Source organism: Oryx dammah, unplaced genomic scaffold (assembly GCF_014754425.2).
Source record: "Oryx dammah isolate SB20612 unplaced genomic scaffold, SCBI_Odam_1.1 HiC_scaffold_11077, whole genome shotgun sequence".
Lineage (NCBI taxonomy): Eukaryota > Metazoa > Chordata > Mammalia > Artiodactyla > Bovidae > Oryx > Oryx dammah.
The window spans coordinates 6,875,033-6,898,552 of record NW_024080471.1 but is presented as its reverse complement, the minus strand read 5'-3'; the positions used below and the strand labels follow the sequence as shown (position 1 = coordinate 6,898,552).

Sequence of the window (23,520 nt, the reverse complement as noted above, 5' to 3'; positions counted from 1 at the left end):
AAGACCTTAGATAAATCCCTTAAAAGAGAGCTCCAATCAGAAATACATTAAAAATGCATATAGGCATTAAATTCAAGAGATTTTTTTTTTTCAATCTGAGAGATCCTTAAGCATTTCACAATATGCATATTCCAGGAATGGCCAAGGGGGAAAACTGTTAATCCCTCTACTAAAACATTTAAACTAAGTTTCATGTACTTAATATGATATATATATTTTTTTCTGAATCAGAAATTAGAAATATGTTGACCTTAAGTGTAATAATCCTGTCTAGTCCTAACACAAAACATTACTTCAAATTTATCCTTTAAAAGCAGCATTAGAAAACCTAAACTGCAAACGTCATTGATAAGAGTACTGGTAATGGAAAGCAGTCTTTAAAATAAGCAGAGAATCTTTAATTTCTTCAAACTTTTCACTCTCCATTTTTAAATGTTAGGCTGCACATACAGATTTACTCCTTTTGCTAAGTGTTCAGCTTCTTCATCTATTTTCTAATCATCAGTATGTTCAAGGAATTCTCTACCATTTTTATATTATTAGAAGAAATGAAAATGTATTTGCCTAAAGAATTTTTCATATTAAATATCACACTAATATATACTGCTTTGATTTTGAGCTGCTATCAACCATCACAGCAGAAGCAACCTTTCAATATAAGTTTTTCCCCAGTAGAATTTTGATAACACAAGTGATATGACAAAGAAAAGAAAATACCTGTTGCCTTTTCTTCTTGAACAGGTATCTTCCATACCAATGGAAGGAGTGACAGAAGAAGGGTAAGGAGTTCTTCTCTGCATGTCAATGCCTGTATTAGAAATAAAAGAATCCTTCATGCTCTGAGGTCATGAAACACAGTTATTCCTAATACCTTAACTTTAAGTTGAAAAAAAAAATCCCGTTTCTTGAGGAGGAAGAATCAAATTAACCTATGTTAAATCGAATTAAAGCTGTGATACTTTGCAATTTATAAACCTTCCCAAGGATAGAAGAGTGTAAGAGTATTTGACGGTATTTAGCACATTCTTGCTGCTTTTTCCGAAAGTAGCTGTTATTACCACCATGCACATTGTAAGAATTCCTCACCTACAAAAAGATAAATTTGCTAGGTGCAAATGAAAAGTTAAGCCCTATTAATTAGCAAACCAGTAACAAAAATTACTAGAAAAACAAAAAGGCTTCATGCAGTTAAATTTAAAACTCAGAAAACACAATTTTCAAAAAGAGAAATGGACATTATTAATACAATAGTATATGTAAAGAGAGACAGACTTATTAGTGAAGGTCATCCGATAAATAATTTATTGACTGCACACTAGGTCCATCCACAGCATTTACTGTCTTACCCTTTCTGGAGGATATGGTCCAAGCCCTGGAGAAGGTCCCCTCATTTGGTCCATAGAACACATACACACAAAACAGTTAAAGAACAGAAGGCACGCAGCATGTGTACATCCCCAGGTGTGGCGCAGGCAAACAGTTTAGGAGTTCAGAAAAAGGAGCAATCACTATCAGAGGTGTGCAAGTGCTATACCTGGGAAACTTGGGACATGGGTGGTCAAGGAATTAATGACAAGTCAAGTGCAAATTCCTCGTGTCAATCTGTGGGGAGGGGGTCAGAGTGGGTCAGGGTGACCTAATCAGATTTGCCACTATATAGACAACAGAACTGGTGGGGAGGGGAAGGGACTAATCAGTGTTAGAGGCAGGGAAACAGTAATACAGACGAGAGATCATAATTACCTGAAGGCTCAGACAGTAAAATTGAAAAGGAGGAGACATATTTGAGAAACCATAAGGGAGAAATGAAATGACTTGCAGCTGATTATCTATGGGGCATATGAGAGGGGGGAAAAAAAGATCCAAAAGAACTTGAAAGTTTCTGATTTAGGCCACTAGCTAACGAGTGATAACACAGTCATCAAGACAGGACATTTAGCAGTGGTGTTAGGTTGGGGAAAAGATGACGGATTCACTTTTTAGATATACTAAGTCTGAGATGTCTGTTGGATCTCCAAATGGACTCAGCTTTTCAGTAAACAGTTGAATATACATGACTGGAACTTAAGAAAAAGATGTAAAGTAAATAATTGGGGCGTCATCTGAGCAGAGGTCAAGGACATGGGTGAAATTTCCTAGGAGAGTATGCAGGAGGAGAGGGGCAGACTTCCCAGAGTGGCGTTCTGGAGAACAGCACTGAAAGAACTGCAGATGGTGGTGCTGAAGAGCAGCCTACAAAGGAGACTGAGACGCTACCTCTCTCCAAAGAGGAACAGAACAAGAAATATCAAGGGAAGGGAGCAGTTCAGAAAAGAGAGAAAAGTTAATCAAGTCAAGAGTTGTTGATCTTTAATTGTGTAAGATGATGGTAGGAAAGCACTTAGCAAGTACAGGGTCACTGGTGACCTTAACAAACACAGTTTTGATGGAGTGATGAGGGTGCAAATCAGATTACAAATAGGCTGAAGAGTAAAGGGGAATGAGAAAGTCGAGACAGGATTCAGATTATTACTTTCTAGCATCCTGGTTATGAAAAGGCTTAAAATTCTGCAAAAGCAAAATCTAAATCCCTTCTCAGGCCTGGAAGACCCTTCATGACATGATTCCTACTGACTTGTCCAGTTTTAACTCCTACCACCACAGCCAACCCCTACCTACATGTACTATTAAGGTTTCCTGAACATCAGTGGTCCTTCAAACGTCTTCCTCACATGCACTGCTCTTACAATTCTCTCACCATCCTTCCATCTGCCAAGTACCAACTCATCCTTCAGGTCTTAGTTCCTCTGTGGAAGACTTCTCTAATCGCTCCTAGGTCAAGTAAGGTTTCATGCCCTTGATTTAGTATAGCAACCAATTTGCTGAATGGTTAATGTCCAAATGCCCATTTTCTTCTTTCATTCATTCAACAAATATTTATTGAGCCTCTACTATGTGCCAGATATTCTGGATGTAGTGGTGAACACGGAAGACAACACTCGCATCCTTACAAAGCTGACACTAGCAGGCGAGACAGAAAACAATGGTGACAGATAAGAAACTTTCAGACAGAATGCTGTGATATGGAGAAAATTAAATAAGATGGAACGAGGAACATTTAAATAGGCTAGTCAGGATGGACCATTTGAGCAGACCCTTAACCGATGAGAAGGAAGAATCCATGCAAAGACATGGAGGAAAAGAGCTCATAGGAAAGATACAAAGGGTGGGAATGGATTTGACTTTTTCATAGAATGGCAGGCAGGAGAGTGTGGCTGGAGCACAGCAAGGGGGAGGGCACTGAGAGAAAAGGCTGTAGGTCAGCCAGGTGGACAGTGCCCAACACAAGGCGGCCTTAGGGAGGGGGGTCACATGAAGGGGTTTGGATTTATCTCTAAATATGATGGGAGATTTTTCCAAACATACTTTGCAGGCCCCTCTCAGAGCATGAATTCAGGGCTCAGGCCCTAGTTCTTAGCAATCACCTCCCTTTTTCCCACTCAATGCCTAGTACACAGCTGGATGTTCATAAACATTACCTGCCTGAATGATTTTGAATTCTGGATGCAAAATAAAAATTGTATCAAAGGGCCCCATTTCTATGAGCTTTACTTCAGTATCAGCAGATGTCTAGATAACGATTGTATGCAGAGCTTGTAAACGGTACCTATCTCAACATTTTTTAAGATGCCAGCAAACGATCCATTATCTTGCAAAAACAAGTAAACCAATTTTGGACAGGTACATTCCCGCCTAGTCCCTCTAAGCTGAATCTTTATCTTTAGTAGAGGAACTAATAACATTCTAACAGAGCTTGCCAAAACCTCAAGGGTGTGTGAAGAAGCGCTACAGACAGGCTGTCCTTGGAATTCAGTGCATCTTCCTGCACAGTACACTGGCAAATCACCGCTGCTGTGAGACTGGCGTTCCTGCCCCTGGCTTCTGAGACACGCGGCCTGGAACTTCTCTATTTCCTTCCCACTCAGCTCAAGCCTCAGTATGCCAAATTAGGCAATATACGACCCAAACAGAGCCATTCCCTGGCTATTCCTAAACTATCCGATCTACAGAAACCACATTACTCCTCATCTAATACTTACAATTTTATGTTCTCCCTCTGCTTGGAAAATGACCGTGTCACACATTTTTTTAATTCCCCATTGCAATAACAAACAGTGAGATCACTCTCATCCAGGTGGTAAGAATCATGCTCATGCTCCGTATCTACCAGGTGCCAGGCACTGTCTCTTTCACAATTCTATTGTTTTGATTGTATTTTATATTAACTGCCTATCCTAACCATCCAAAAGTAGTGATGGCAGGATGGAAGAGAAAGGGCAATTTTATCGGGAGGAAAAGCTGAGATCCCAAATTAGAGGCGATGTTTAGAAAGCTGCAGGCATATGGGCACCAGATCAGTGGGATTCAAGGATCTCAGGATGACATGTTAAGGAATTTGGACTGAAGTTATTTTAATTTATATTAATGGCATTACTTTCAATTTTAACATGCTGAATTTAATGTTCCAGACATAGCAGAAATATACGTGCTATTTGGTTAAGTCCTTCATTTCTTCTATCAGAATTTTATAATTATTTCTTAAATGTGTATCTATACACACATATGTGAACATTTCTTCATTACTACTGTAAACAGAATCTTTTTAAAATGTTCTAGTTGTATAGCTTTAGCTAAAGGAAACAATATGTTTGTCTTATATTCTATAATTCTGTTGAACAGTTTTCTGGATGATCTTTTGGATTTTTCTGTACACATCAGTTTAAAAATTAACTTTTATTTCTCCATCTTTCTCACATTTAGCTGTCACTATTTGCATATTCCACTTTATTACTGCATGTTTTGAAAACATGATATCAATCAGAATAGTAATAAAGTTATTCTTATGCTGGTTCTATTGCAGAGCTTATAAAAAATTATTTTGATTTTTTCATACAAACAGCTCACACAACTTGATAACAACGAAAAACACCCAGTTGAAAAGTGGAAATTTTCAAAAGTAGACATTTTTCCAAGCAGATGGCCAGTAGGCACATGAAAAGATGTTCATCATCATTAATTATCAGAGAACTGCAAATCGAAACTACAATGGCGTACCACCTCACACTGGTTAGAATGGCCACGATTTAAAAAGTCTGCAAATAAATGCTAGCGAGAATGTAGAGAAAATGCTCCTGCACTGTTGGTGGGAGTGTAAACTGGTGCAGCCACTATGGAAAACACTACAGAGGTTCCTCCAAAACCCTAAAAATAGAGTTGCCATGTGATCCAGCAATCCCACCCCTGGGCATATACCCAGATGAAACTATAATTCAAAAAGATATGTGTGCTCCTATGTTCATATGAGCACTATTCACAATAGCCAAGACATGGAAACAACCTAAATGTCTACTGACAGATGAATGGATACAGAACATGTGGTATATACATGCAATGGAATACTACTCTGCCAAAAAAAGAGAAATAATGCCATTTGTAGCAACATGGATGGACCAAGAGATTATCATACTAAGTGAAGTAAGACAGACAAAGACAAATACCATATAATAATCACTTCCATGGAGAATCTAAAATAGGACACAGACGAACCTATCTACAAAACATAAACAGACCCACAGACATAGAGAACAGACTTGTGGTTGCCAAGGAGTTGGGGGGATGAGGAAGGGATAGATTGGGAGTTTGGGGTTAGCAGATTAAAACAGAATGGATAAACAACAAGGTTCTAGTGTATAGCACAGGGAACTATATTCAATATCCTGTGATAAGCCAAAGTGGGAAAGAATATGAAAAAGAATATTCACTGAATCATTTTGCTGTACAGCAGAAATTAATACAACATTGTAAATCAACTATGTGAAACTTGCTCAGTCCTGTCCAACTCTTTGCTACTCCATGTTGAAAGTAGCAAAGACTTTTTGCTACTAGTAATACTGTACTAGTAGCCCACCAGGCTCCTCTGTCCATGGGATTCTCCAGGCAAGAATACTGGAGTGGGCTGCCATTCCCTTCTCCAGGGGATCTTCCTGACCCAGGGAATGAACCCAGGTCTCCTGCATTGCAGGCAGGCTCTTTACCATCTGAGCCACCAGGGAAGTCCTACTATACCTTAATAAAAACAAATATAAATTTTTTTCTTTTTTTCTACTCTTTTTAGATGAAACTCTCTATTCTTAATCTATTTTTAGAGTTTTTGTCAAGAATAGATGAATTCTGTTACATGTTTTTGATGTCTCAGGATAATTACATGTACTGTTTTCCCTACTGATGTCAAATACTGTGTTTTGAAAAAAAATAGTTTTTCTTGATTTAGACCAGAAATTGCAAACTTCTTTTGTAAAGGGCCAAAATGTAAACATTTTAGGCTTTGTGAGTCATATATGGCCTGTGTCCCATATTTTTGTTTCTTTTAACAGTGCTTTAAAAGTGCCAAAACTCTTCTTAGCTTGTGTGCTGCCCACAAACAGATCAATGGCAACAGGATTTCGCCTAGGCTATAGTCTGCCCAACCAACTCCCAATTCCCTCTCCCCCTCTCCTCCCATCAAAAATGGGTTATTAAGTGGCTATAATACTAAGAGTATTATGTCACAACCACAGAAAGACTTAAGGTGGTACCTAGTAGGCCCAGAGATTGCACTCATCTCACACACTAGTAAAGTAATGCTCAAAATTCTCCAAGCCAGGCTTCAGCAATACGTGAACCGTCAACTTCCAGATGTTCAAGCTGGTCGTAGAAAAGGCAGAGGAATCAGAGATCAAATTGCCAACATCTGCTGGATCATCGAAAAAGCAAGAGAGTTCCAGAAAAACATCTATTTCTGCTTTATTGACTATGCCAAAGTCTTTGACTGTGTGGATCACAATAAACTGGAAAATTCTGAAAGAGATGGGAATACCAGACCACCTGACCTGCCTCTTGAGAAACCTATATGCAGGTCAGGAAGCAATACTTAGAACTGGACATGGAACAACAGACTGGTTCCAAATAGGAAAAGGAGGACGTCAAGGCTGTATATTGTTCCCCTGCTTATTTAACTTCTATGCAGAGTACGTCATGAGAAACGCTGGGCTGGAGGAAGCACAAGCTGCAATCAAGATTGCCAGGAGAAATATCAATCACCTCAGATATGCAGATGACACCACCCTTATGGCAGAAAGTGAAGAGGAACTAAAGAGCCTCTTGAAAGTGAAAGAGAAGAGTGAAAAAGTTGGCTTAAAACTCAACATTCAGAAAACGAAGATCATGGCATCCAGTCCCATCACGTCATGGCAAAGAGATGGGGAAACAGTGGAAACAGTGGCTGACTTAATTTTTCTGGGCTCCAAAATCACTGGAGATGGTGACTTCAGCCATGAAATTAAAAGACTCTTACTCCTTGGAAGGAAACTTATGACCAACTTAGACAGCATATTCAAAAGCAGAGACATTACTTTGTCAACAAAGGTCCATCTAGTCAAGGTTATGGTTTTTCCAGTGGTCATGTATGGATGTGAGAGTTGGACTATAAAGAAAGCTGAGCGCCGAAGAATTGATGCTTTTGAACTGTGGTGTTGGAGAAGACTCTTGAGAGTCCCTTGGACTCCAAGGAGATCCAACCAGTCCATCCTAAAGGAGATCAGTCCTGGGTGTTCACTGGAAAGACTGATGTTGAAGCTGAAACTCCAATACTTTGGCCACCTGATGTGAAGAGCTAACTCATTTGAAAAGACCCTGATGCTGGGCAAGACTGAGGGCAGCAGGAGAAGGGGATGACAGAGGATGAGATGGTTGGATGGCATCACCGACTCAAAAGACATGGGTTTGGGTGGACTCTGGGAGTTGGTGATGGACAGGGAGGCCTGGCGTGCTGTGGTTCATGGGATTGCAAAGAGTCGGACATGACTGAGTGACTGAACTGAACTGACTGAGTAGGCCCTGTTAGCCAGACAAAAGTAGAGTATTACTAAAAATTTTGAAGGTGTTTTTTCACATAAGCCTTACATGCCCAAAGTAGAGATCTGTCTGAAAAACAGAAAAAAGTATGTTAGAACACCTGCCTAGTTGGATTTCACTGGATGAGTGACTGCGAGTGCCTTCTCTCACTCTCCCTTGTTGAATGCAAGTATGTATTGTGGTTAACTTGTTCCTATCTCATCACTGTGTACAGGGTGTGTAGGAGTAGATAATCTGTCTTTTTAGTTCACGAGTCTCTCAATCAAGAAGAGCTGCTACTAAAGTCCTGCACCAGGAAGCCTAGAGTGCATAGAGAACTGATGCATACCGTGAGCTTGCGGACTTCCGACTGGATGCCATGTGGGAACATTACTTGGAGAGTCCTGGAAGGGAGTATGGGAGAGATGGTAATAATCATGGCCAGAGGGAAAACACTATGGTAGATAAAACATGGCCATAAGTGATTTCCTCCCATCAAGTGCTGGAGTCTGTGTTCTCATCTTTTAAATCTGTGCTGGCCAAGTGACTTGCTTAGACCAACAGAATGTGGCAGAAGTGAGATTATATGATTTTCTTCAGCCTCCCCCTCAGCCTCTTGGAATACTTCCACCCATGGAAAGAAGCTGAGACTAGCCTTCTGAAAGATGAGAGGCCACATGGATAAGAAATGAGGCAGCTGGCCAACAGTCCCATCCAGCAGCCCTCAGTCTTCTGCCAACCAACTGCACATTCAGATGTAATCCCTGCTGACACCATAAGGAGCAGAGGTGGTGATCCCAGCTGAGCCTGTCTGAACTGCCAACCTCACAGAATCATTAGCAAATAAGTCATTTTTTAATGCCGCTAAGTTTTTGAATTGTGGTTTGTTACATAGCAATCAGCTGATATACTCACTGCTCCCGTCTACCAGCCCAGGTGTAAAGGAGACAATGCAATGGATTATCTACTGCTGTCCAGTGGCTACCATTTCCACTGTGATCACACTCCCACTCCTCCAAGAAGTAGGAATGTCAGCATCTCATCCCTCATCCCTGTTAGACCAATCATACACAGGTAAATTCAGAATCTGCAGAACTAGATGTAGTAATTTAAAATTCATTCATTGTTATTACCTTTACTAAATTGAAAAATGTGCATTATTCTCCAACAGAAACAATTCTTGCTAATAATATTACCAGTGACTGACTTGTCAAATCTGAAGAATACTTTTCACTCCTTATTCTCTTACTTAAAAACCTCCCTAATATTTTCAGAATAAAATTAAGATTCCTTACTATGGTAGACTGACTTACTATTGTAGAGCCAACTCTTTGAAAAAGACCCTGATGCTGGAAAAAACTGAAGGCAACATGAGAAGGGGGCGGCAGAGGATGAGATGGTTAGACAGCATCACCCACTCAATGGACATGAGTTTGAGCAAACTCAGGGAGATAGAGAAGGACAGGGAAGCCTGGCGTGCTGCAGTCCATGGGGTTGCAAAGAGTCACACATGACTGAGCAACTGAACAACAAAACTACAGTAGACAAGGTTTGCCATCAGTTTCAAATCAAAATCAATTGTCATCAGTTTCAAAATCAAAATCAAAATAATTGTTATTTTTTTAGGCTGGGCAATTTTCAAGTTTACAAGTTTTCAAAAAACTTGTAAAGATCTCAGTATAAACTTTCAGTCTGTTATCTTTAATCATTAAAAAGATTATATTTTTGCTATTTAAGCATTTTTTCCCTAAGAATAAACAGATTAACATATCTGTATATGATAAACTATGACCAAATTGGGTTTATTCCAGGAATGCAAAGTTAGTTCAATATTTAGAAACCATCAATGTAATCCACCTACACTAATGGAAAAAAAATAATATGATAGTGTCAACAGGCACAGAAAAGGTATCTGACAAAATCCAACATTCATTCAGGATATGAACTCTCAACAAACTGGGAATAAAAGAGAATTTCCTTATTGTGATAAAAGGCATCTGGGAAAAATCTAGAGTTAACTTTAGACTTAATGGTGAAATACTGAATGCCTTTCCTTCAGGCCAAACACAGGCAGGCAGTCCACTGTCATCACTTCCACCCACCTCTGTACTAGAAGCCAAAGAAAAACACAAGAAAATGAAATAAAAGGCATACAAATTTGAAAAGAAGTGAAATTATTTATAGATGACATGATTGTTTACACAGAAAATCCTAAGGAATGCACAGTAAAACTTCAAGATAGATAAGTAAATAAATTTAGTAAAATCACAGGGCACAAGGTCAACATACGAAAATCAACTGTATTTCTATGAGCAGCAAGCAGCAGAAAAATAAAATTTTTAAATGCCATTTATAATGTCATAAAAGAAATAAACTATTTAGAACAAATTTACCCCCAATTACATAAGACCTCAATGCTAAAAATCACAAAATACTGTGGAGAAATTTGAGAGGACTCAAATAAAGAGATTTATATCATGTTCATGGATTGAGAAACTCAGGATTATTAGCATGTTAAGACGTTCATTCTCTCCAAACTGATTTCTGGATTCAACAACATCACAACTGAAACCATAACAGGCACTTTGCAGAAATAATAAGCTGATTCCAAAATGTACATGGGAAGGCAAAGGATCTAGAATGTTCTTCAAACATTCTTGAAAAAGAAGAACAAATTAGAGAACTTACACCATTTAATTTCTCGAATTACTATAAAAGTTACAGTAATCAGGACAATATAGTATTAGTGAAAGAAGATGAACAGAGTAGGAGAGAGAGTCTAAAAATAAACTATAAATATATGGTCAATTGGTTTTTAACCAAGATGGCAAGGTTTTTCAGTAGGGGAAAGAACAGACTTTTAAGAAGAAATGTTGTGGAACAAATGAATGGGCGGGCAGAAATCAACCATAATTCCTACCTCACACCATATTCAAATATTAGTTTAAAATGGATCACAGACCTAAAAGATCTAAAAATAATAACAAAAAAGCCCCTAGTGGGAAAAACATTGGAGAATATCTGTGTAACTTTGGGTTTGTAAGACCAAGATTTCTTAGACAAGATATAAAAAGCACTATTCACACAGGGAAAAAGTTGGCCTTTCTAAAGACACTGTTGAGAAATGTAAAGAGGGGCTGTCCTGGTGGCCCAGTGGTTAAGGTTCCATGCTTCCAATACAGGAAGCACAGGTTCCACCCTGGTTGGGGAACTAAGATCCTGCATGCCTCATAGCTCAGCAGGGAAAAAAGAAAGAAATGAAAAGACAAGCCACAGAGAAAGTATTTGCAATTCAACAAAGAGTTTTATCCAGAATACATAAAGAATTATAACAACTGGATTATAAACAAATAACCTGAGCTTTATTTAAAATGAACACAAAACTTGAACAGATATTCACAAAAGAAGATATACAAATGGACATTAAGCACACTAAAAAGTGCTCAACATCATCAGTTGTCACAGAAATGCAAATTAAAATTGCAGTGAGACACTACTTCACATTCACTTGGAAGGGCTACTACTAAAAAAAACTGGCAATGTCAAATATTAGAGAGGATATAGAACAACTGGAATTCTCATACACCGCTGGTAGGAATGAAAAGTGGTACAACCACTTCGAAAAACAGTTTGGCAATTTCTTATACTGCTAAACACCTACCCTACAGCCAAGCAATCACACATGCCTGGATATTTACCCAGGAGAAATGAAAATATATTCACACACAGACATTTATAAGAATATTCACAGCAGCTTTATTCACAATAGTCAAATGTAAACAACCCAAATGGAGAAGAAAATGGCAACCCATTCCAGTATTCTTGCCTGGGAAATCCCATGGACAGAGGAGACTGGTGGGCTATACAGTCCATGGGGGTCACAAAAGAGTCAGACACGATTTAGCAACTGAAGAACAACAACAAAACAACCCAAATGGTTAAACAACGGGAGAATGGTTAAAAATTATGGTATATCCATACAACAAAGCACTAACCAGAAACAAAAGTAACGAACTACTGATTTAAGCAACATGGATGAATCATCTCTGAGACACAAGCGTACATACTGCATGATTACATTTACAGGAAGTACTAGGACAAGCAACACTATACTTCGATGTTAAAAGTCAGAAGAGTGGTTATCTTGCAGTGGGGGGAGGGGAGTGGCTGAGTGAAAAGGAGTATGACAAACCTTTCTAAGAGGGTGGAAATTTCTAACCACTGATTTGGGTGGTGGTTATAGAGGTTACAGATTTGTCAAAACTTACCCAACAAAATACTGTGCATTTCCTATACATATATTATGTACCAATAAAAAGTCTGCTTAATTCCTTAGATTAACTATCTGTTAATAAAGCAGAAGTACTGCAAGGATTTAAGCTGCCTCTTCTCCAGAGTATCCAAGAAGTGTTTCAACATATGAGAAACAGATAGATAAGAAAAGCTAAAGTTTCTCTGGTACAGCTTTGAATCCAGTGCTTTGATTTCATTTTAAATGATTAAATCTTACATAGTTAAATTCCCATTTAAGAGCCTAAAGATCATTCTCCATTTTCTGGTTTAAATAATTAAGTCTTGGGAAGTCTTATTTTTTAAATGGCTATTCATTAATATTTTATTTTCACTCTACTTCTACTGTCCCTACCAGCATTGCTACAGATATTCCAAAAAGTGAGTGACTAGGGAGAAAGAGGGCATTAAAAAAATATTGCCATAGCAAAAAAATGCTGCAATTATGAGTTGAATGATTTCAAACATTTAATGGGCTTCAGACAGTAAAAAATCCACCTGTAACACAGGAGACCTGGGTTTGATCCCTGGGTCAGGAAGTTCCCCTGGAGAAGGGAATGGCAATCCACTCCAGTATTCTTGCCTGGGAAATCTCATGGACAGAGGAGCATGGCGGGCTACAGGCCATGGGGTCGCAAAGAGTTGGACAGGACTGAATGACTTCCACATTCCCATTCAATCATGTAACAGAACAGTAATAGATACTTCACAACTCAAAAGAGAAAGGCAGAAAGTAGATCAGTGTTTGCTGAGGGCCAAGGGGGATGGGAGGGACAGGGAAGTAATGGCTAAGGGCACCGGGTTTCTATGTGAGGGGGTGAAAATGTTCTAAAAGTGACTGTGGTGACAGCTGCATTTCTGTATGACTACATTAAAAACCACCAAGTCGCACATATGAAATAGATTAATTCTTTGATATGTAAGCTATATTCCAATAAAGCTGGCATTCAAAAAAGCTATTGAAAGTTTGATTGGGATTATATTGGAATTTACAGATCAATTTGGAGAATAAAATATATTTATTATATTGACTTTTTCCCAGTACATGAAAATTATGTAGTTCTGCTCTTATTTGGGTATTCTTTAGTTTCTCTCAACAACATTTTATAGTATTTTATAGAGAAATCTATATATAATTTATCAGATTTATTCCTGGATAACTGGTATTTCTGATGCTATATAAATAGTATCTTTAAAAAAAAGAGAGAGAACACAGAATTGTTCTAATGTGGGGAAAGAAGATAAATAGAGCATGATATGTATACTAACTCATCAAAATTTTGAAATATAAAATCATCACATGTGGTCTAACAAATCATTTTTTATTTTAAAATTTATTTATAGAAGCCATACAAATATTTAAAAATTAAATTCCATTTAGTCATATTTGATCAATCACATTAAAAAAGAATAAAATTACATAAACCTATATGTTATAAATCAATGCTACCTCAATAAATAAATTAAATTTAAAAATATATAAACCTGAAAATATTCTGAAAAACTCGATGACAGGTAGACACCACAGTGAACAAATACGTCCTGATTTATATTGTTAGGTTTCTTAGCTTATAGTGAAAATAGCTGCTTTAATTTTAGTATCCATATTTACCCAATATATGTATTTCTTAGCAAATGCTTTCATGACAAGGAAATTTTATTTTACAACAGTTAAATTTACCCTTAAAGTGTTTAAAGCTGTCCATCATACTGGTGCTACAGAGTGTTTACTATCCTTTAAATTTAAATTAACTGAAATATTATTACCTAACAACATTAGTTAGTAGATGGTGAAAGCAGATGGTGGGCTTTTCTTTCATAAAATAAATATTTGTTTTCTAATAAAATGAAATGGATAAAAATTGCATTTAGGCTTCAAGTTAACCTTGTTTGAGTTATTTAATGTTTCTGGATCTCAGTCTTTCATCTACAAAAGGAGGTTAGATGAAAACATCTCCATAGTCCCACCTAGCTTTAAAATTCTGTTAATTCCATAATGCTAAGTTGCTTCAGTCGTGTCTGACTCTGTGCGACCCCATAGACGGCAGCCCACCAGGCTCCACCGTCTCTGGGATTCTCCAGGCAAGAACACTGGAGTGGGTTGCCATTTCCTTCTCCAACGCATTAAAGTGAAAAGTGAAAGTGAAGTCGCTCAGTCGAGCCCGACTCTTAGCGACCCCATGGACTACAGCCTACCAGGCTCCTTCGTCCATGGGATTTTCCAGGCAAGAGTACTGGAGTGGGGTGCCGTTGCCTTCTCTGAAGGAAACAGCAAAATACCATATGGTCTTACCATTGTTTAAGCAAACACAGTAATGTATGAAAACCAGATGATTTAGTAATTATTAGTTTACACAAAGGACTCTGTATTTTCACCCCAGAATTGGCAAGTTCTCTAAATATAATTTACACTACACTTTAAAAAAATACACCTGATGCTTACTCAAAGTACTAATCACGATCTTATCCTTACTAACAACCATAGTTATCTCACACTGATATTAAAATTAAAAAGCATACTGTATATGAAAGCATTTTAGAAAAAAGGCTGTTTATAACTGTAAGATATTTTAGACATTTTGGAAAGTATCCAAATAAACAATATGTTCATAAATGGAGTTACTTTTCCTTGTCTGAGTGAGGTGAGAGACAGGACTTTATCTCAAAGAGACTATCAGAAATTATGCAACCTAGAAATTACTTATCTATAATTAAAATTTACTGATGAAAAAAATGATTTGATATGAAAATGTTACCTGATCAATGATAGAATTTAGCTTCGTAAGTAACAGAAATCCTCGGCCATGGACAAGGTATTGTCCGAGGGTTGCCATGTGGGTTTCCTCTTCTTCTTCCTCCCTGGCCTCCACTCTCTGGACCACTGCATTGCAAAGCCGGTTGACATCGGTCAGAAACTCACGCGCCAGTGAGTTACTGTCAGTGCTCATGACCGAGCTATAAAATAAATATTACAGAAAAGATTAGAAAAATAAAAATGTTGCATAAAACTATTAATACGTGTTTTTGTTGCTATTTGTTTTTAATTGAAGACTGACTTTAAATTATATAGTAATTTAAAGGGCATTGGTACCTAACCTTAAAATCTTTCAGACATAGTTCTGATCTAGTCTGGTACTCCTTAAATATTCCTGCAAAGCAGAAATTAGTCCTGGGTGTGAAATGACTAAGCAAGCATGGGTAAGTGAAAGTGCTGGGAAAGAAAACACTGGGTGGGTGGTGGCGGTTAAAGTCAATGCTGACTTCCTCTCTAAAAGGGCCTCACTCTAGAATAAAAATAAACCCATTACTTATAAAATACTCTTGTTGTACATATTTTGAAAGATAATTGGATCTTTAAAAATATACACTGTTTTTCACCTGACAGAACCCAAAGACGCTGACATCATTCTGTAGGTTTTGAGGCTGTGCAAGTTTTTCAATCTTACCAGAGGAGACTGGTAGAAAGTAACTAACCAGGAAACACGGAAAACTCATCAGGTGTAGTGCTGACAACGCACACAACTCAACTGAGGGGCTGACACTGTGAACAGCTATGACCAAGCTCATTCAAGGGTACGCAAGAATAACCAGCTCTTCCACAAATGCAGCCCACTGACTATAGAAGACACCAGCAGTTGCAAGGCACGCTGCAACTTTAGAAATTTTTAAAAATGTGAAAAACAAAAAAACTGTGGTAATAATTAGGGCCTATCTTCTAGAAATTAAAATAATAGAAATTAACATGAATTTTTAGACAATTGAGGAGGAAATAATTTCAATCCCACTTCCTAAAAGCATAAGATGCCATGTCAGTAAAAAGTATTATATGCAGAAACATTTTTCCATATTTAAAAATGTATATAAAATACATACACAGTTACATATATAGGGTATCATACGTAAATGATCTATTACCTGATTGTTTCATTTAGATAGTTCGGAAATGTTCCCCTGAACTCTTTCTCTGTTTAACAGCTGTATGCTTACTTTTTAGTACATTCCACTGCATGTGTATTTTACATATAGTACATGTGTTTCCTTAGTAGATGTACTGTAACAATGTAGCCAATTTGTCATTGTTGAATATTTAGGTTGTTTCTAGCTTCTTACTATCATAAACAAACTGTAATAAATACCTTATAATACCTGCACATTTACCCCCATTATTTCCTTGAAGTAGAAATTGCTGTTATATATTTCTGTTAGGTTTATTCCAGGTGTCTTATAGTTTTCATCTTTATTCTGAATGGGATTTTATTTTCCATTATATATTCCAACTAGGATACAAAACTGGTATATAGGAGGCCTATAGTAAGTAGATTTATTTTGAGATATCCAAACCTAACTCCTGTATCCAAACTTCCTACTGAACTCTCTTATTGATCTTATTGGAATTTCCAGATCTAAAACCGTGTAAACTACAAATAACAAAATATGTGAACTTTTCCATCCGATATTCACACACTTTTCACTCTTCTAGCTGCAGTAGTTATTAACAGCACTAGCAGAACAACACTGGCAGGAGTGATGGGGGTACTTCTGCTTGGCACAGTAAGAAATACTTATTTCTTCCCACGCATCTAATAAGAATGCTGAATTTAACTGAATGTTTTTCAGCCATTCTGAATGCCAACTGAAAAGATGATTACATGGCATTTTTTAAAGATTTTTTGGGAACATTTCAAATGCCCAGAAAAAAAAAAAGATTCTATAACGTGAGGTTATAGCAAATACTCAGACTTCAGATCTAGCAAGTATTAACTATATTCAGTTCAGTCCTCGTGCATGGGGGGATGGGTGTGTGCGTGTGCACGTGTGTAGAGAAATCAAACTTTATAGTACAGGAAAGCTACACTCCAGCCATACCTCTTCCACCTCCTTAGTTGTTGTTTTATCATTTCCATATATATTTTTATAATTTTGATACATCATAGTCATAAAATATTCAGTATCATTTATTTTTAAAAGTATGCATCTTTTTATAATTTTGCTTTTCCCTCTCAACATTAAGTTCACTCCTTTAGGCCACTGTGCAATGTGCCATAGTATGAATAAACCATAATTTACATGTCTAGAAAGTTTAGGTATTTTCACTTTGGGTTTTAATTAACATCATATAACTATTAGTTTCAAAGTCTTAGACTGAATCAAGTATTTTGGCTGTTAATATATGTTACATTAAATACTCACCGATCTTTCAACACTTCTGTAACATTTAGGGTCTTTATAATTTGAGTTCATGAACCGGACGAAACAAATATTCTTAGAACAAAGCTACACCTACCAAAAAAAAAGAAAACAGGATAAAACAAAACAAAACAGGATAACAATTAATGGCGATAGCTAAACACAAATAATTTTAAAAATTAAAATTTTGACATAAATACCAGAAGCTAGTCTTCATATTTGATGTATGAAACAGCCAACAATTTTTTAAATCTCAAGAGCACACTAAAAAGTGCCTGTAGCTTTAAGAATGGGATCTTGAGAGATGAAGTCTTGGGACATATTTGATCTGCACAAGACAACCTGATCACAGCTCCCTACACCTCCTCTCCCAACTCCCAACTTATAGCCTCCAGTAAACCACGACAAAGGAGGAAGAATTGGGCACCATCTGTCTTCTTAATAATGAAATCTAGACGGCAGTAGAATATCATCTATATACTATGACAGTCAAGTTATTACTTTCCTGTAAAAGATATTTGAGGATACATGAGAACTCAGAAAATACTACACAGCCAACGAATGAATAAACCACCTCCAAGTTTCCTACCCTTTCTGAATTTTAAAAAATGAATTAATCTCCTACGTATAACACAGTGAAGGCTATTTCTAGAATACCAAAGGATAAATTCCTACTTCTGGGATAGCAAGAAGATGCTTCTCTGTAGTTTTCTCCTTTGCTATAACTTTTACCAGGCAGAGGCATGAAAAATATTTTCTGATTATAGTTATAAGGCAAACAGTAAGGTTTATTTTGAGCCACAAGCTTTTAAAATCAAAATGACCTTTAATTGCTTGAAGTGAAGTCCCTCAGTCGTGTCGGACTCTTTGCGACCCCGTGGACTGTAGCCGGCTAGGCTCCACCGTCCATGGGATTCTCCAGGCAAGAATACGGGAGTCATTTCCTTCTTCAGGGGATCTTCCCGATCCAGGGATCAGACCCGGGTCTCGCGCATTGCAGGCAGACGCTTTAACCTCTGCACCACCAGGGAAACCAGAGCACTGTCTTGAATTCCGTTCAGCTTGACAGACGGTTCTTGTACTACACAGTATTCTAGGCCCTTGAGAATAAACTAGGCAAGAAATAGGACAGAACTGCCCTAGACTACACAGGACTTTGTGTGAATTAGGGAAAAAACACTTTTCCTGGGCTGGTGCAGTGCATGACACACAGCTGTCAAAGCACAGGCTGGGTCTCAGTCTTACCTGCTCACTCCACTGGCCATCCGCCAGGGCATCGACTACCCCACCAAACAAAACAGTCCTGGAGTGGAGTCTCCAAACGCCTTCCACACCTGCTCCTACTGCATCACCCTCATATTTTTAACTCTAGAATTACAGACAAGGAAATCACCTATCGAACAATGAGCGTAAGGAAGTACTGTATGAATTGCTCTGACTACTGGCACCCTCTAGCCTGGATTACTACACGATGGAGCCATTTATCCCAGATGCTAAAACGATTCCAGCCAACTCAGGCTGGCTACTAAAAGTGAAAGTTGCCAGAAAACTGGATCCATCTGTTTCTCTTACTGAGAGACATTTCCAGGCCAAGCTGAGGGACGTTCTAATGCTCTTAGAAAGCCACTGACATGGCTTCTTTATTTCCATATTGTACACGGCCCAGCTTGGATATCCATGGAGTTCCACTCCATCCAAAATCACAACCCCACCTGCCACGGCAATGAGCTGTGTCCTCCTGCACTCTGCCACCACTCATTATCCACAGCTGTGTTTTGACTTAAAAAAAAAATCACTCTATATTATGCTAGGTGTCCATAAAGTATGGAAATACAGTTTTTTAATAGATTTAAAATGTGCCTTTTAGAACATTACATGTTTTTGCCCCTGTGTAGCTACTTATCTGTATGACTATCTTACCTCCTAGGTAACAAGTTCCTTAAGGCCAGGGACCCTGTCTTGTTACTTTTTGTACTTTATAGCAAAAATGCCAAATTTCAAATTCATCATTACAATTTTAAACTTGTAACTATTGTTATAATATCATAATAAATAAAACTTGCTCCCAACAATATTACTAGAATTTTTATACTCTTAAAATTTTACCATAAATGAAATGCATCCTAGCAAAATGCCTATAATTATATAAATGACCTTTTCAGAAAAACAAGAGGCTTCCCTCTCTCTAATTCAGCGACTAGCAAAGTGTAAAATATAACCAAAACAAACAAAAAACTGACAATGTATCAGTTACACCCTCTGGTTTTATGTCATTACAAATGACATAAGTGTCATCATCAGTATGCCATTTAAACAAAAATTTATTGAACAGTTACTATACACCAGCTATTATTTTTGACATGAAAAGAAAAATCCCTATCCTCATGGATTCTAGTGGGGCAGAGATAGAAAAAATAAATGTAATGCCAGCATAAGACAGAATAAGGATGCAGAATGACAGGAAGGCTACTTTAGATAGGGTTGGCAGGCAATGTCTAAAGAGGACATTCTCAGCAAAACCCTGAATGAAGTAATAAAACAGCCCATGTGAGTATCTGGGGAAAAAGTATTCCAGGGCATTGAGACTAGTGTATATTTGATGCACCAGATACTGAGTGCAAGAGAAAAAAAGAAGTTAGATATTACTACAAAAGTGTGAAAAGTCACTCACTCCTACTTATCAGGGATTGGAGGAAGATGTAGAAAGAAACAGGGGTGTTCCTCTGGAACCGTCTCTCCCGAACAGTGGAAGTCTCCTTCCTGCCCACCCTCCTTTCCCTGCCTAACCTCCAAAAATTTTTTTTTAAAAAGAGAGACTACCAAGTTTTTTTTATGGCTGTGTGAGGAATAGCCCAGATCATTTACAGGTAAGACTGGTTGGGAGAGAAAGTATAATAAAGTTTACCCTTAGCTCTGTCAAGTCTGACGGGTCTCTTAAGAAGCAAGCAAAGGGTATCAGGTAGGCAGTTGGACATAACAAGCTGGGTTCAGGTGGGAGGCTGGAACAGGTGAATCAGTTTGGGAGTTATCAGCATGCAGATGCATTTTAATGAGATAATATGAATGAAATAACCCAGAGCAATGCCGTCTGAAAGAACTTTCTGCAATGATGGGACTGTGGCTAGTGGCTAGAGTACTCAACGGCGGGAGGCGAGGGGACCCAGAGAATGAGTGCAAGTGGAGCAGAGAATAGGATCTAGGAGTGAGCCCTGGAGTTTACATCACTGACTTAGGGAGACAAAGAGGTTTCAGCATAGGAGACCAGGAAGGAACAGCATGTGATGCAGAAAAGATTCAGGAGCATGGTCCTTCCCAGAAACCAAGTGAGGAAAACCTGAAACAGGAAAGAGTGATCAACTGTGTCAAATATTGCTGAGAGGTTGAGTAAGATGGAAATGGGGAACTGACCATTGGATTTAGCAACATGGAAGTTACTGACAACTCTGTCAAACAGTGTCTCAGTGGAGTGGCAAAGAATGGTGCAGAAATGGAGGCAAGGTGTTTAGAAAACCCTTTAGAGAAGTTCTGTCAAAAAGAGTAGCAAGGAAATAGGTGGCAGCTTGAAGGGGACTCTGGATAGGGGAATCGTTTAGTTTTTTAAGAGAAAAAGATATTATGGCATGTTTGTAAGCCATCATAGCGTATTCATGTAGCATGTTTCTCCAACAGAAAAAGGAAAACAGATGAAAAGCTACAACGAGAGGAGATAATACCAGCAACAATGAGGAGGCAAAATAAAGAGGATCCAATATGCAAGCAGAAGGAACAATGCAATTCAATCAATGGAGTAAGAAGCATGACAGAGTTCATGAGTACAGACGCAGGAAGATTCGTGTATCTGGCAATGGGAAGACCAAGATTTGGAGGCTTCTATTTTCTCAGTGAAATAAACCACAGGGTAATCCAGCTGAGAGGGAGGTGTTAAACTGATGAGTGGAACAGTGTCAAAAACAGCAGCCTCTAAGAGATTTCCCACACAGCTGCAATAACTAAAATCAAGTTCCACTGTTCAATAACTGTACCTATACTACAGTCCAGCTCTCCACGTGTCCCCCGAAACAGAATGATAGAATAGATGACATCAAATACCTCATGGGATTCAACGTATATTACAGCTGCAGCATTCTCTTGATCTGTACATGTACATCCCCATCAAAAGCAGAAACTGGGTCATCTGCATGAATTAGTTTTAGAGACTCTCCTTAACCTTTCCTGTCCATCTATTCTTTCTGTAAACATTTGCAAATCTTTTAAAATGATCTTTAAGAAGCTTTTCTGAAGATAATTTCAAACTCACTAAAGTCTATGGAATCTACATTCTTTTTTATAATTTTGGAAGTTTATTCCTCACAATCTTCTAAAAGTTTTCAAATTCACTGTAATAACTCAAAGATTACCAGTTGAGCAATGACATTAACAAATTTTCTCAGAATCTGAACCTGAGGTGTGAATTCATTTAGAACAACCAGAGGTTCTGGTACAATCTCCTCCTCAATCTTGGGCTTACATTTTCTCCTATTATTCTTCTTATTTCTACCCTTATTAATCAGTGTATAGATCATTCTTCATGTTAGAGAAGATGGAAAGAAAACAGAAATTGAGAAGTTTTATTTATTTTCTGTCTCTGATTATAGGGTCAGTTTGTTTAAAAGAAGAATCTAGTACAGCCACTATGGAGAACAGTGTGGAGATTCCTTTAAAAACTGGAAATAGAACTGCCTTATGACCCAGCAATCCCACTGCTGGGCATACACACTGAGGAAATCAGAATTGAAAGAGACACGTGTACCCCAATGTTCATCACAGCACTGTTTATAATAGCCAGGACATGGAAACATCCTAGATGTCCATCAGCAGATGAATGGATAAGAAAACTGTGGTACATATACACAATAGAGTATTACTCAGCCATTAAAAAGAATACATTTGAATCCATTCTAATGAGGTGGATGAAACTGGAGCTGATTATACAGAGTGAAGCCAGAAAGAAAAACACCAATAGAATATACTAAGGCATATATATGGAATTTAGAAAGATGGTAACGATAACCCTGTATGCGACAGCAAAAGAGACACAGATATATAGAACAGTCTTCTGGACCCTGTGGGAGAGGGAGAGGGTGGGATGATTTGGGAGAATGGCATTGCAAAAATAAATAAATAAAAGAAGAACCCATTATTTGCTTGTTATTTTCATTTTCTATATAAAAATTGTAAAGGTCAGTTTTGACATTTTAAAAATCTGAGCTCATTACTCTCAGAGGGTTGTGCTCCTCTTTTATATATAAATCATTTTGTTTTGTTATTTGCTTCATATCCTTCTTTCCTTGTCCTGCACATGTTATTTCAAAATCTGAGTTCATTTGGCCACTTTGCCTCTACTTTTTCTTCACGTATTATTTCCAACTGTTCAATAAAGACTCTGTCTATGGACATCTTACAACCACTTTCCCTTCCAGAAACTACATGTGGCACCTTACCTATCTTTTCTTTGCTATTTAGGAACTCTGTATCTCCAATTCTCTATATTCCAGCTTTGCTTCAAGTCTTCTGTTTATTATTTATTCACTTACCTATCACTTACTAAACACCCGCTTTGTGCCAGGCACTAAGAGTACAAAGTGGGAAAGCAGTCCCAGTCTCTGCCCACCCCCAGGAAGATCACATTATGTGGCAAAGGCAAACCAATACACAGGGCACTGTGTACTGATAAGAAGTACTGAACGCAATCTGAGTGGTCAGGGAAGCCTCATGAACAAGATAATTTTGAAAAAAGTTGAACAGGTAAAGGGAGAAAAGGAGAGAAGAAAGGCATTCCAGACAGGAAGAGAGGCTCAAGTCAAGTCCCCAGAATTACAGTAAGTTTGGTATCAAAAAAGCAAGACGAGAAGCAGGAAAACAAAGATGGAGAGAATAGTGATCAAGGATAAATAAAAGGATTTCCTGGGGTGCTGGCTGAAAACTGTGAATTTCTGATGTGGTCAATTTTCGCAAATGTTTCAGATTCTCCAGGATTCAGCTGCTTGGATCTCATAATAGAGAATACAGATTGTATCACTGATCTTGAAATGAGGGTTCTGGTGAGTGGAAGGCAACAGAAGCATAAGAGGAAGGAATCAGGGGTACAGGTGA

General features: G+C 37.9%; 1 protein-coding gene across 1 annotated transcript in view; it reads right to left on the bottom strand.

Annotated features, from left to right (window-relative positions):
* Nucleotides 1–23,520, bottom strand: part of LOC120860491 (lysosomal-trafficking regulator) — a 166,602-nt gene that overhangs the window by 122,423 nt on the left and 20,659 nt on the right. Inside the window, exons 2-4 of the mRNA XM_040236309.1 lie at nucleotides 17,392–17,481; nucleotides 14,958–15,156; nucleotides 718–808 (exon numbers count right to left, since the gene is read on the bottom strand). Coding sequence (XP_040092243.1) covers nucleotides 718–808; nucleotides 14,958–15,149 — 283 coding nt within the window. The 5' untranslated portion in view covers nucleotides 15,150–15,156; nucleotides 17,392–17,481. The remainder of the gene's footprint in view (nucleotides 1–717; nucleotides 809–14,957; nucleotides 15,157–17,391; nucleotides 17,482–23,520) is intronic.